The sequence below is a fragment of the Gavialis gangeticus genome, unplaced genomic scaffold, assembly GCF_001723915.1.
Source record: "Gavialis gangeticus isolate Ggan-Ray unplaced genomic scaffold, GavGan_comp1, whole genome shotgun sequence".
NCBI lineage: Eukaryota > Metazoa > Chordata > Crocodylia > Gavialidae > Gavialis > Gavialis gangeticus.
The window spans coordinates 4,729,100-4,742,412 of NW_017728991.1; the positions used below are offsets into that span (position 1 = coordinate 4,729,100).

The 13,313-nt window shown below is 43.3% G+C and overlaps 1 protein-coding gene across 1 annotated transcript in view; it reads left to right on the top strand.

Annotated features, from left to right (window-relative positions):
• LOC109296754 (ATP-binding cassette sub-family A member 10-like) overlaps positions 1–13,313 on the top strand; it is a 53,073-nt gene that overhangs the window by 20,186 nt on the left and 19,574 nt on the right. The window contains exons 16-23 of the mRNA XM_019516309.1: positions 1,329–1,419; positions 3,001–3,140; positions 4,494–4,604; positions 5,581–5,767; positions 9,354–9,520; positions 11,123–11,250; positions 11,789–11,926; positions 12,692–12,805. Of these exons, the coding sequence (XP_019371854.1) occupies positions 1,329–1,419; positions 3,001–3,140; positions 4,494–4,604; positions 5,581–5,767; positions 9,354–9,520; positions 11,123–11,250; positions 11,789–11,926; positions 12,692–12,805 (1,076 nt within the window). The remainder of the gene's footprint in view (positions 1–1,328; positions 1,420–3,000; positions 3,141–4,493; positions 4,605–5,580; positions 5,768–9,353; positions 9,521–11,122; positions 11,251–11,788; positions 11,927–12,691; positions 12,806–13,313) is intronic.

The following is a 13,313-nucleotide window of genomic DNA, read 5'->3' on the forward strand; positions in this document are numbered from 1 at the left end:
GGGTTTTGGGGGGGGGGGGGGGGGGGGCAAGTGCCCTCCCCAACTCAGGAGGCACCAGTTGCCCATGTTTGAAAGCTACTTCCTGATTAGTTATTTTTCCAAACTCAGTGGGACAAGCCCTATTCATAAAATCAACTATTATGAAACACATATTAAATTAACATTTATATACTGTATATTATACAGTCCTTTTCAGTGTATTGATTATTTCAATTTTTCTCAATTATTCATCTCAGTAAGTAACCTGTAAACGTAGAAAATAACAACTGTCATTTGCTGGATCAGACCATAGGTCCATCTTGCCCAGCCCCAGTGGCAGAATGGAAGCTGAAAGGAAGAGTGAACTGGGTATGACCAGGGTTTTTCCCCTGTTCCTCTCTAACTTGTAGTCTCCAGCATTTAGGGTCTAGGAATTTTTGATTCAGAGGCTGTACCAATGCACTGATAGCTGCCAATGCACCTTTCCACCAACAGTTTGTCCAATCCCTTTTTGAATTTGGCTAAACTGTCAGCTTCCACGTCATCTTGTGGCAGTGAGTTCCATAATTTAATTACATGCTGTGTGAAAACAAACTTTTTTTGTTAGTTTTGGTCTTACTACTCAATGGTTTCATTGTGTGACCCCTAGTTCTTGTAGTGTGAGAGATAATAAGGAATAAATCCCTATTTACTTTCTCTTCACTATTGAGTATTTTGTAAACCCTTATCATGATGCCCCTAAAGCCTCTCTTTTCTAAACTGAACAAACGTAGCCTCTTTAGTCTCTTCTCATATGGTATGGCTCCTCCATACCAGAAATCATCCTTGTGGCCCATATCTGCAGAGCCAGCTTTAGAGAAAATGATGCCCTAAGCAAACTTGTATTTTGATGCCCGCCCAAAACCCTCCCACAAGTCAGCAGCACTGCTGTAGGCAGAGGCAGGCAGGAGTGCAGGGCTGTTTGTGGGGAGGTGGAGTTGCCCATAATGCCTGGCCCAGCCCATCCTGAGTAGAGGGGGGCACAGGGATCAGCTGGTGTGGGGCAGGGTGAAGGTAGAGCGCTGCTCTGTGTGTGTGTGTGTGTGTGTGTGTGTGTGTGTGGGGGGCATCCCCTGACCACAGCATCCTGGTCGTCCACGTTGCCCACCCCCAAGGCTGGCTCTGCATGTTTGTACCTTCTCTAGTTTTTCTATATCCTTTCTGAGGTATGGGAACCAAACCTGGGCCCAGTATTCAAGGTATAGACACACCATGGATTTATAAAAGGACACAATACTTTCCATTTTGCTTACAAATGCCTTCTTAATAACCCCTAAAGCAGAATTTATTTTGGCTTTCTTTCTCTGTAGACCGCAAGGCTTTTATCTCCTGTGGAAAGATAAAGTGTGTTGGCTCATCTCTCTTTTTAAAGAAAAAATGGGGGATTGGCTATCACTTAAGGTATATTTTTTGCATATTTTCCTTGTGGTTTTAAATTGGTATCTCGGTAGCAACGTAGAGTTAGCTCAGTCATAGCAAGCAATATCTGGGGGTGTAAACAGTAAATGCCTCTTGGAAAAATTTAAAAGGAATGATGATAAAAACTCCATATTTATTGATGGCATACTGATAACATTATTGGTTGACTGATTGAATACCAATATACGCCACCCTTCCCAACAAAGTTTTAGGATGGCTTGTATTACGAGAACAGAATAACTGAGGATACAAGCAAATGTTCACAGTACCTGATCTATGATCACGCAGCTTACTTTAAGCCATGTGATTATAGCTCTGGCCCAGCTTGTGCTCAAGTTTACTAGTGCTGGGAGCTGCACTGGGAGCCCATTCAAAGTGAGTTGGGGAATGGAGAGAGGCTAGTGAGTCCATGGCAGGGAGTTGGCAGGATATGGGGTGCTGGTGGATCTGCAGAGAGGTTGGTGCATCTGTGCAGGAGGGTAGTAATCCATCCAGGGTAAAAGAGTCGGGGCTAAAAATAGCTGGGCAGGGCAGGGGGGAAGGGGAGGAAGAGTGCAGCCTCCAGCCTGGGGCAAGCAGGTGGGCTTTGCACCAGTGACAATTTTTGCCCAGTCTGACCCCTGAAAACACTCTACAGCCATGAACAAACATAAGTGCACAGCTGGAGAGCTCTTTAAAAGGGCCCCATCCTGTGTAGCGCCTTGATTAAGTTGTCCAAAGTGAAGTACCTTCATTAACTTGTGTCTGTGCACACCGAGAGCAGGACTCAGCTAACACTGCCCCTGCTTGGCTCCCAGCACTGTTTCAGAATGGAAGGGAGAGAAGAGAACAGAGAAAACTTGTTCTGGGTGTTGCCCAGCTGGCTTTGTGGAGTGGGGCATGTGGATTGGAGCTTCCCGATGTGGGGGGCTCCTGTCCACACACCCCTTCCCCCACTGCAGCACAGCTGGGGAAACCCCAGAACAGACCTGCCTCCCTGCTTTCTCCTCCTCCCATTCTGAGACAGAACAGAAGCTGGGAGAGGGTGGGCAAAGTTAGGGGAAGGGTCTGCAGAGATGCAGCCTCTCTTCCTGGGTCAGCTCTAAACTGGAGCTCCATCTCCAGTCCTCCTGACCCAAAAGCTAACATCTGTTACATTGGTCTAACTCATGGCACTGCCTGTGAAGTGCCAAGAGTTAGACCCAGGAGCTGCACTTCTGTCTGTGCCTTTAGTGTGGAGTAGATAGCTCACAGAAATTTACCACCACAGTATGAATGCCATGTGCCCCCAAGGCTGGGGGGCACGGCGAGCTCCCACAGGCAGCCACAGTCCTGGCAGAGGTGGCAGGAGGGGTGGTGGTAAGCGCTGACTGGTGGTGAGTGGGGGTTGGCAGGCAGTGACCGCTGGCAGTGTCTGCGGTGCCTTTTCACAGGCGGTGCCCCGTCATGCTCATGGGGTGCACTTGCACTTGTGTGCACTCCCTATGTGTTGCCCATGCACCCTGGCTTACTGCCTATTAATTGCCTGGTTTCTACATTCTGAAAATCATGGGTTTTTTATTTTAAAATTTCCCATATGAACAGGATGCACGTCAGTGAGCACTGTGACTCTGAGAGGATGTCATCTCTGGTCAGAGAGTATGTGCCTAATGCCACATTCTCAGGACAGAGTGAAAATGAACTAAGGTATATTCTGCCAATGGAAAATGTGGATAAATTTCCAGGTAATTATATATTTAAATGCTCAAAAATCAATTGTACAAAAATATTAATTTAGTGAATAAAAAAGAAATATAGAGAGAGAAATTCTACAGGATTCTTGAATCCCCTCAAAAGTTTTACCTAGGGACATGAGAGTCTTGTTTCAGAATTTTTTCCAAACTTTTAGTCTATACATTTAAATTCAAAACATGTACTTTTCTTCCATTCATTAAAAAAGTGCATAATTAAACCAGACACAAATAGTTAACATGACTTTTTCTGAAGGGTTAGTGTTGAGGAAATCACAGCAGGGTCCAAGCTTTGATCCTATTTGGGTGTTGTTTAAAGCTTAATTTTTCTTTCAGCTTATGAAAGTACTGATATTTTATGATTCTTTAACTTTTTTGTTCTTCCAGTAAGTGAAGTAGTACTGTAAAGGTAACCTACACGTACCACATTGGCATGTATAGATGCAGCCAAATACAGAACCTGAAAAATGCCAACAGGAGTAACATTTCAAAATAATGACAAAAATAAAAATGTTCAGATCGGGTTTGACTATGTGTTTTACCATAGAGAAAGTATTGTCAAAGAATGAATCCCACACATATGTGAATGCATGTAGGGAAATTTCTAATTCTGACTTCTTGATTATTTGTATTTTTGGGAGATAGGAGCTGTTAATATTGTGTTGTCACTGTTTTGTGCTTGAAAAAACTCCTTACACTTGGTGCAAAGGAGCAGTCCTAAGCTCAGAAGGGGAACTTTTTTCCTACGGAAATTTTCAACCAAGAATGTGCTTTTCTCTTAATTTTCCATGAAAATGTTTAACTTCTGCTGGAAAAAAATCAAAATCACAAATCTAGAATTTTAGTTTGGAAATTCTGAATTGAGGTCTCCCCAAGCTGTAGTTCATGTCCAGCTGTAGCTCATGTAGCCTTGCATTCGTATTTTGCTCTCTAAGACGGACAACATTGTTGGGCTACAGCTCCCCTAGTGCTTCTCTCTTCTCAATAGCTAATTGTTGGAGTCCCATGCACCTAGCTCATTAGGGGAGGTAGAATAATGATGCCAGTTGGAAAGTCAACTCTCTTTGGTTGATCGAAAGAAGTACCTGGTAATTTGTTACTATTCTCTTGAGCCTTTTCGTTTCAGTGGAATATGAACTTCTTGCAGAAGTGAAGAATAACAGGTCTTTCTCTGGTGAAATTTTTACCCTAAAAGTACAAGAGGGGGTCAAATTCTGCTTCCAGTATACCAGTATGTATAAGGAATTAGCTGGATCTGTGCTCCTGTATTTCAGAGCAGAATTTGGCCCAGAGATGTATATGTTTTCTTATGCCTTCAAGGTACATATGTTTTTTACTATTGTGTAGATCTGTTCTTTGGCTTAGACAGCCATTCCGATGAAGGAATTGTTAATTATGGAGTTACCATGACAACCCTGGAAGATGTCTTCATGAAACTGGAAGGTGAAGATCAAGAAGGTAAAATACTGGGCCCAATCATGCACTTGTCAGCCAGGCAAAATTGGGATGATTTAAATACTAATCTTGCATGGTTTTTTCAGCTAACTACAAATCTTTACCTTTATTGGTCATATTTAGACAGAGAACCAACTATTGAGCATTTATTTGAACAGTTACAATAGAACTGCATTCATGAAAATGGTTAAAATAAGAATTAAAAGCCAGGTATAATGAATATAGAAAGAGGAATGGTTTTAGCCCTGATCTATCATTAAATATCAAGTGGATGATGAGGCAAATTGGGTATATGTGGGTTTGCTTCTGCCAGGTGCCATTAGTGGCAAAAAGGGCCAGGTTCAGTGACCTGTGGACTTTCTCTGTAAAAAACCATTATTACCACTAACTCAGATTCCCTCATGAAAACTTGAGAAGCTAAATTACACTGTTAGGGTGTTCTTGATAAGCAACACCTATCCAAGGCTTTAAAAGAAACAATGCAAAATTCAAGAAGAGAAAGTGCAAAATACTGTGCTTAGGAGGGAGCAATGAGATGCACAAATACAAACTGAGGAACAACTGTATTTTAACCAGAATGCCCAAAGCATAACGCAACTGAGGTGCCAATGAGGCCTGCCTTTTGCAGTCATTTCCCTTTGCTCACTCTAGTACCAGGCAGGTCTGGGTCAATTCTTCAACAATTATCAACTGGAGGTGAGCGCCCTTCTTTGTAGGGCTTCTGCTTAATGCTTAACATTCAGGTATCACCCAGCTGTCTGTAAAGTATCTACATGGGACAGCAAACCTCTGGAGGAGGAAAGCAGAAGAGATCAATGGACACAGAATTCGTAGGTGTGATGGAGGTTCTGTATAGTCTCTTAAGGGTTTAAAGAGTTTTATTGCTAGTAGAGCTCATCATAATTGATATCTCTTCCACTCTACTGTAATATAAAACCATGTCAATGGTGAAACTGTGCCCTTTGAAAACTCCCTGTAGGAGGTGGGCAGACAGAAGAGGAAAGAGAGACTTTCTCTGCCGATGAAGTGGAAGAAGGTCTTCTGTCATTCTCAGACATGGGAAAAGCAACTGTAACCGGCACAACTCTCTGGAAGCAACAAGTCTGTGCCATAGCACGAATGCGCTTCCTAAAGCTTAAGACGGCATATAAAACCTTGTGGACCCTGTAAGTGCCATGGAGCTTCTGATTGGTTTAAGGGCACATTCAGAGGATACCTGTCCATGGAGCAGGACTTCCTTGTCTCATAGCTATGTTCCAAGGATACAAGCTACTAGGTTTTAGTTTTAAGGAACAACTTTGATCTGAGATACTCACAACATAAAGAGCTGCGCTAATTAGAGCTGGGAAAAATCCCAGTATTCTTCTGAAAAAAAAAATTTACTTTTCTTGAGAAATTGTAAATGCATCACCTTTTTCCATATATCCAAATGACTAGAAAGAACAAGTGGTATCTAAATGTAATCCTTTTCCCAGCTTTTTTAAACTTGTCTACTCTACACCACCAAAAATTCTCCAGTATTAGAAACAAACTTTTCCAATGTTAAAATTTTGAAAAAATTAAATGAGAAAAAAGAAAAAAACTCTGTATAGGAACTCATTTGCATTCAATAGCAGGAAATGGGAAAAATAAGCATTCAAATTGTAACTCTTTTCATTTTAGGCAACTAAATTATTTTTTACTGTACATGTCCTACCATGTGAAATAGAGTCACAGAAAATGAGGGTTGGAAGAGACCTCAAGAGGTCACATCTAATCCAACCCTTTGCTCAAAGCAGGAGAACCCCAACTAGATCACCTAGCCAAGGTTTTGTCAACCTGGGTCTTAAAAACCTCCATGGACAGAGATTTCATAATGTCTGGGTAACCCTTTCCAGTGCTTCACTACTGTCCATGAGAAAATGTCTCCTAATATCGAACCTAAACTTCTCTTCCTGCAACTGAAGACTGTTGCTCTTTGTTTTGTCATGTGTCACCACTGAGAACAGTCCAGCTCCATCCTCTTTGGGCCCCCCTTCAGATAGTTGAAGGCTGGTATTAAATCCCCCCTCAGTCTTTTCTGCAGACTATATAAGCCCAGTTCCCTCCACATTTCCTCATAAGTCATGTGCCCCAGCCCCCAAATTATTTTTGTTGCCCTCTCCAGTTTGTCCACATCCTTTGTGTAGTGGGGGCCCAATACTGGACACAGGACTCCAGATGTGGCCTCTTTGGTGCCAAATAGAGGGGAATGATCACTTCCCTCAATCTGATGGCAACACTCCTACTAATGCAGCCCAGGATGCTGTTAGCCCCCTTGGCAATAAGGGCACAGTGTTGACTCATATTAAGCTTATTGTCCACTATAACTCCCATGGCCTTTTCTGCAGAACTGTGGCTCAGTCGGTTGGTCCCCAGTCTATTGGAGTATGAGATTTTTCTGTCCTACATGCAGGACTTTGCTTTTGTCTTTATTGAACTTCATGAGATATCTTTTGGTCCAATCCTCCAATTTATCTAAGTCAGTCTGAATCTTAGAAGAACCTCCAGTGTATCTACTACTCTGCCCAACTTGGTGCCATCTGCAAACTTGCCGAGGGTGCACACCATCCCTTCTTCTAGATGAAGATACAGAACAAGGCCAACCATAGGACCAACCCCTAGACCACTTCACTTGATACTGGCTGCCAGCTAGACATCAAGCCATTGATTATACAAGTCCTTTGAGCTCAACGATCCAGCCAGCTTTCTACCAACCTTACAATCCATCATCCTACCTGTACTTCCTTAGCTTGCTCGTGAGAAGGTTGTGGGAAACCTATCAAAGCCTTGCTAAAGTCAGGGTATACCACATCCACTGCTCTCCCCACAGAGCCAGTCGTTTCATCAAAGAAGGCAACTAGGTTGGTCAGGCATGATTTGCCCTTGGTGAATCCATGCTGACTGTTCTTGTCCAAGTGTTTAGAAATGGATTCCTTGAGGACCTGCTTCATGATTTTTCCATGAACTGAGGTCTGTAGTTCCTCAGATCCTCCTTCTTCCCTTTATTAAAGATGGGCACTATGTTTGCCCTTTTCCAATAATCTGGGACTTTTCCAAACTGCCACAAGCTTTCAGAGATAATGGCAAGCAACTCTGCAGTCACATCAGCTGACTTCCCCAACACCCACATGTGCATCCCATCCAGCACCATGGATTTGTTATGCATCCAGTTTTTCTAAATGGTCCCTAACCTTTTCTCTTACTACTGTCAGCTGTTGCCCTCCTCCCCAGTCTGTGCTGCCAGGTGCAGCAGTCTGGGAGCTGACCTTGCCTGTAAAGATGGAGGTAAAAAAGGTATCGAGCACTTCAGCCTTTTCTGCATCCTCTGTCACAAGGTTGCCTGTTCTGTAAGGGACTTGCACTTTCCCCGATCTTCTTCTTCATGTTTATGTACTTGTAGAAGCCCTTCTTGTTACCTCTCACGTCTCTTGCTCATTTCAACTCCAATTGCACTTTGACCTTCCTGATTTCATCCCTGCATGCCCATGCAATACTCTCATACTCCTCCCTAGTTGTTTGTCCAAGCGTCCTCCTCTTGTAAGCTTCCTTTGTTGTGTTTTAGCTCATTGAAGAGTTTCCTGCTAAGCCAAGCTGGTCTTCTGCCATACTTGCTAGTCTTCCTGCATCTGAGGTTGGTTCATTCTTGCGCCCTTAATAAGGTTTCTTTAAAGTACAACCAGTTCTCCAGGACTCCTTTCCCCCTCAGACTGGCCTTCCAGGGGATCCTAACCCATCAGTTCCCACCATGAGTTGAAGTCTGCTTTTCTGAAGGTCAGCATCCTTATTCTGCAGCTCTCCTTCCTTCCTTTCCTCGGGATCCTGAACACAGTTATCTCATGGTCACTACTGCCCAAGATGCCATCCACATCCACATTCCCCACCAATTCTTCCCTGTTTGTGAGCAGCCAATCAAGAAGAGCATGGCTCCTAGTTGGCCTCTCCAATACTATTTATCAAACAAATGTTTCTAAAAAAAAATTTAAAATGAGGGGTCGTAGGGAGGTTAGCTAAACTATTTTATGGCAGCAAAATCTTATACATAGTGAAAAAATCTCAACCAGTTTAGTGATTGTTGCAGTTATGACTTCTTGGAAGTTTTTATTGGCTCTCCCCCAGACTCAAGAGGTGAGAGGTACTCTTTCCATCTGGTGCCTTCAGAAGAGGGAAAAACCAGTGGGCTGTTAGAGTTGTTAGGTGCTTATCTAATGTCCCCGTTTCCGAGGGCACGTGCATGAGAAGAGGTGCCTGCCCAGGGGGTGTTGAAGGAAGGGGTTTAGGATAATTGGGCCATGTGTTGAAGCCAGGGATGAGCAGTCATATAACCACTGCTCAGCTCTTCCTTTTTCCATGGTGGCTTGGAAAAGGCTGCCTGCTTCCAAGGTTGTGCAGTCTGTGCTGCTGCTGTTTCAGCAGTAATTTAGGACCAGCATTAATTGAGCAACTCAGAGTGTGTTGCCACCATTTTCATCAGAAAATGTCCTCTCAGGGACACACATAACAGACAGAAAATGGTGATTTACAGCGAAGTGTAAATTTAAGCCTAGACTAAATGGTATTTCACAGGTCAAAGAAAAGGTCTTGGAAATTTTCTTCCTTGCAAATTTTAAAAACCTGTCTTGATAGTGGATAAATTAGAGGTTCTAAAAGTAAAGTCACAAGGAATGTATTAATTGAAGGTGTGATGTTGCTACCTTACAATTTCCCTAACTCTCCATCTGTTCTTCAATATAGATTACTGCTCTATCTGATTTTTGTACTCCCTCTGATTTTGGAACTGATCTTGATAGAGGTGTGGCAGGTACTAAATTCTTGGGAATTGACTTCTGCTCTATATTTCCTTCCTGTTGGAAAGAAGGCTGACAAGGAATACATGAACCTCCTAGTCCTTAATGAAACAGGTGAGGGGAAAGCAAAACTACAAATCTGATCGTTTTTCTATGCCATTGCTTTTTATCATAGTTTCATAGTAAGTTCAACACAGGGTCAGATAAAATGGGAGCAATTCAATACAGGGGCTCAGAAGCTGGGGTAGAAGCTCAAAACAAAGAAAAGAAAAAAGAAAGAGCTGAGCAGATAGGAGCAAGGTGACCCAAAGAAGCTGATCCTTGATATGAGAATAAATGGAGGGTTAGTGCAAGAATCTGAATAGAGGAATAATTTTGCCCAACAGCTTGCAACAAACTTACCTCTAGTGATTACATTTGGTATTTACTAGGTGGGGGCATGGATGTGTTGAGACAACCAATGACCAGGAGGGAGTGGTTGCCAATCCCATATATTCGTAATGTACATTCGTAATGATACTGCACGAGACTTTTCAGCCTGGAGAAGCGCAGGCTCAGGGGTGACTTGGTAGCAGCCTATAAGTATATAAAGGATGTGCATTGGGAACTGGGAGAACGTCTGTTCACCAGGGAACCCCAAGGGAAGACAAGGTCCAACGGTCACAAACTGCTGGAAGACCATTTTAGACTAGACATAAGGAAAAACTTCTTTCCCATCTGAGTCTCCAGAGTCTGGAATAGACTCCCCCCAGAAGTGGTGCAAACACCTACTCTGGATACCTTCAAGAAACGCCTGGACGCTTATCTTGCTGGGGTCATCTGACCACAGCTGGCTTCCTGCCCTTGGGGCAGAGAGCTGGACCTGGTGATCTTGGAAGGTCCCTTCTAGCCCCAACGTCTATGAAATCTATGAAATCCCATAAATGAGAGTTCTGACTGTGGGGACTGAAAGAAACAGATTCTTGGGATGATGATAAGAGAGTGGAAATAGGATTTGTACATGGCCAGGATGTGTGGGCCAAAAGGAGTGAAAAAGATCACCCAACCTTCCCACGTCATCTGTATTGGGGAGGATGACTATTACCATCAGGAGTAAGAGGAGAAGTGGAGATGGCTTAGAAGAGGAAAGAGGGCGTGCTGTTTTTATCACTATTAGATTAAGCTGATGAGAGAGACACGTGGAATTGGATGAAGTAGTGTTTTGATCCTGGTTTATCATCACAGACCTGGATTCCCTATAAAAAGATATCTGAACATGTTTGAGGTGGAGGTAGTTGCCTTCAGACAGTGTGAAGTGAGATGAACAAAGGGCTGGAAGCCTCTATGGACAGTGGGGGAAAAGATAAGGACCTGCTGGGACGAATTCTGAAGAAATGTTCAGATATATAGGAGGAAACTCAACACTGGATGGTACTGCAAAAGTCCACCGAAATCAAGAATCAAGAGATTATCAGCAGTTTAGTGCAGCAAGACAGTTAAATATGCAGACAACAAACGTGGGAGTGAGGCAGTTAATGACGGCAATATTTAAGGATGGCAACTTATGCAAAAATGCAACGAATGATTAAATAAATGTTGCTTGGACAGCCTAGTATTTATTCTATGCTTTTTCTGGTCTTGTTTGGAAGGCAGTAATATCAACAAAGCCCCCAGGGATGACTTTGTTGTAAAACAGCTTCAAACATGGTGATTTGTCTGTTTTTACTTTTCTACCAGGCTCCAGCATTGAGAACTTTGTCCACGCTGTAGAGAAACAGAAAATAATGTTGGATGTAACTACTGGAAAAAATATCACAGAGGAGTTAATACACAATGGGGCTATAAAAGTATCTCGTGAGGACCAGGTAGAGTGCAAGCCATTTCAGCTGCCCGTTGACAACCACTTATATTTTGCAACTGGCATAAGACACCTACTGAATCCTCTTAAATTCTGCATGAAAACACTGTTTAAAATAAGTAGCGTGGGTCTGCTGCTCCTGAAATGTTGAATACTAGCTTGCATTTGCAAGCTGTATTTGGAGATAAAGATACACACTGTATGTCTACAAGATGGTCCAAGCAAAACATCTTTGCTGAAGACGTTGCCTACCTCTCAGCCAAGCAGGGTCTCAAGGTTGGACTTTGTGTAACACAGGTCCAAAGTGATCCAGACACTGGGATTATTTAAATAAGGCAAGGCTGAACTAAATTCAGTCATGCATACTGACACCTCATTGTTTGATTTTTAGCAGCTCCAACTACGTTCTAGGCTCCTGACAGGTTCTAGATCACCTTCCTATTCATCTTGTTCTAGGACCTAGAACATGAACTATAGCTTGTTGTTTCCTGATACTTGCTGAGCTATGAAACACACTTGAGTTTGTCATCCTGTTTTTTTTTAAGAGCTACAGGTTTACGATAATGTGCCACACGGAGGTAATCAACTGCTTCCCCATGCTTGTGAACATCATTAGCAATGCGCTGCTGGGAACCTTAAATTCCACTGAGCATATCCGAATCTGGAACCATCCTTTTTTTTTTGTAAGTGTCTTAACTTCCCTGTCAGAAATGCTGGTTTAAAGAGAGTGTCTAACGGCTCAAATTGTAATCAGTTTTAAATAGAAAGGAGCTAGGGTTTTTATTTTTTATAAATATGCATCAGCCGATTTCATCAGCGGTATTCATGGTACTAGTGCTGTTAGTGGGCTTCACACAACTAGCACAATTGGCTTCAGGGAGCACACTGGGGGCCCCCACACACACTTCCGGATCAGCAATCGGCCACGGGGGGCCCTAGGCGCCCCCCAGACCCAGATGGCAGCAGTTGCTGAGCCAGGGGGGAGGTATGGGGGGCCCCCAGCATGCTCCCCAGTGGACCTGGAAGTGGACTGGAAGTGCTTCTGGTCCACTTCTGGGTCTGCTGCCAAGCACACAGGAGAGTCCCCCGTGCTTCTGTGGGATGCTCCATGCCCCCCACATCGCAGCACTCACAAGCCCCTGCTACCTAGAGGTATGTAGAAAAAACATTTAAAGCTGGGTCTATGTCCGAATTGCCGAATCTTTCTGAATCTCTCCAAATCAATTCAGAGGGTTCTGATTCAATTCGGAGAGATTAAAGGGTCCTCTGATTCAATTCAGATTCGGCGATTCGGCCACTGAATCAGGCCAAATCTACACCAAATCGAATCAGGGACCAAAGCTTCGCACAGCCCTAATAACTTTATGCATTCAGTTGTGATATCCAGATGGATTTAGGCTGTTACAGTGCTGGTTTTCTTTAAATATCTTCTTTTTACTCCGCTGCAGAAACATGGAGTAATATTCTGGAATAATTTTATCATGAACTACCTTGTCTTTTGGTTGATTATATTTCCTGCTTTCCCGCCTTACTTTGCGATGAGCCACGTAGAGGATTACAAGGTAAAAATCCTTGAATTGTAGCAGAATTTCTGCAGGAAGAAGGAAATACAGTTGTGTAGGCACTAAACGGCACTTAGTTGCAACGCAGGCCTCCACACGAAGCACGCTGTTCATATGGGAACCTAAACAACCCTGAGAAGCCTGAGCGAAATTTAAATCCTAAAAAACTGAACACAAACTCTGTGAGAGAGAGTGAGAGATACGTGCACGTGCAGTGTAGAAAAGAGAAACTGAAGGTAGACTCGGAGAGAGAAAAGGAAAGTTATAAGCAGACCTAGAAGGTTTATCCGCAGTAGAGAAAGAAGGACAATGTTTATAGACATCTAAGGGTGCAGTTCCAGGTTATGCTGAGACCATACTAAGGGCACAAGTATCTGCGTGTTAAAGCTCTTAACTCATGCGAAGTGCCTTCTGACCATCTGGGCAGAAACGAGGGATCGTTTGTATCGTCAGAATGAAAGACCAGAGGAGGCAATAGCCAGAGAATGAGAAGGATGAAAAAAACTGG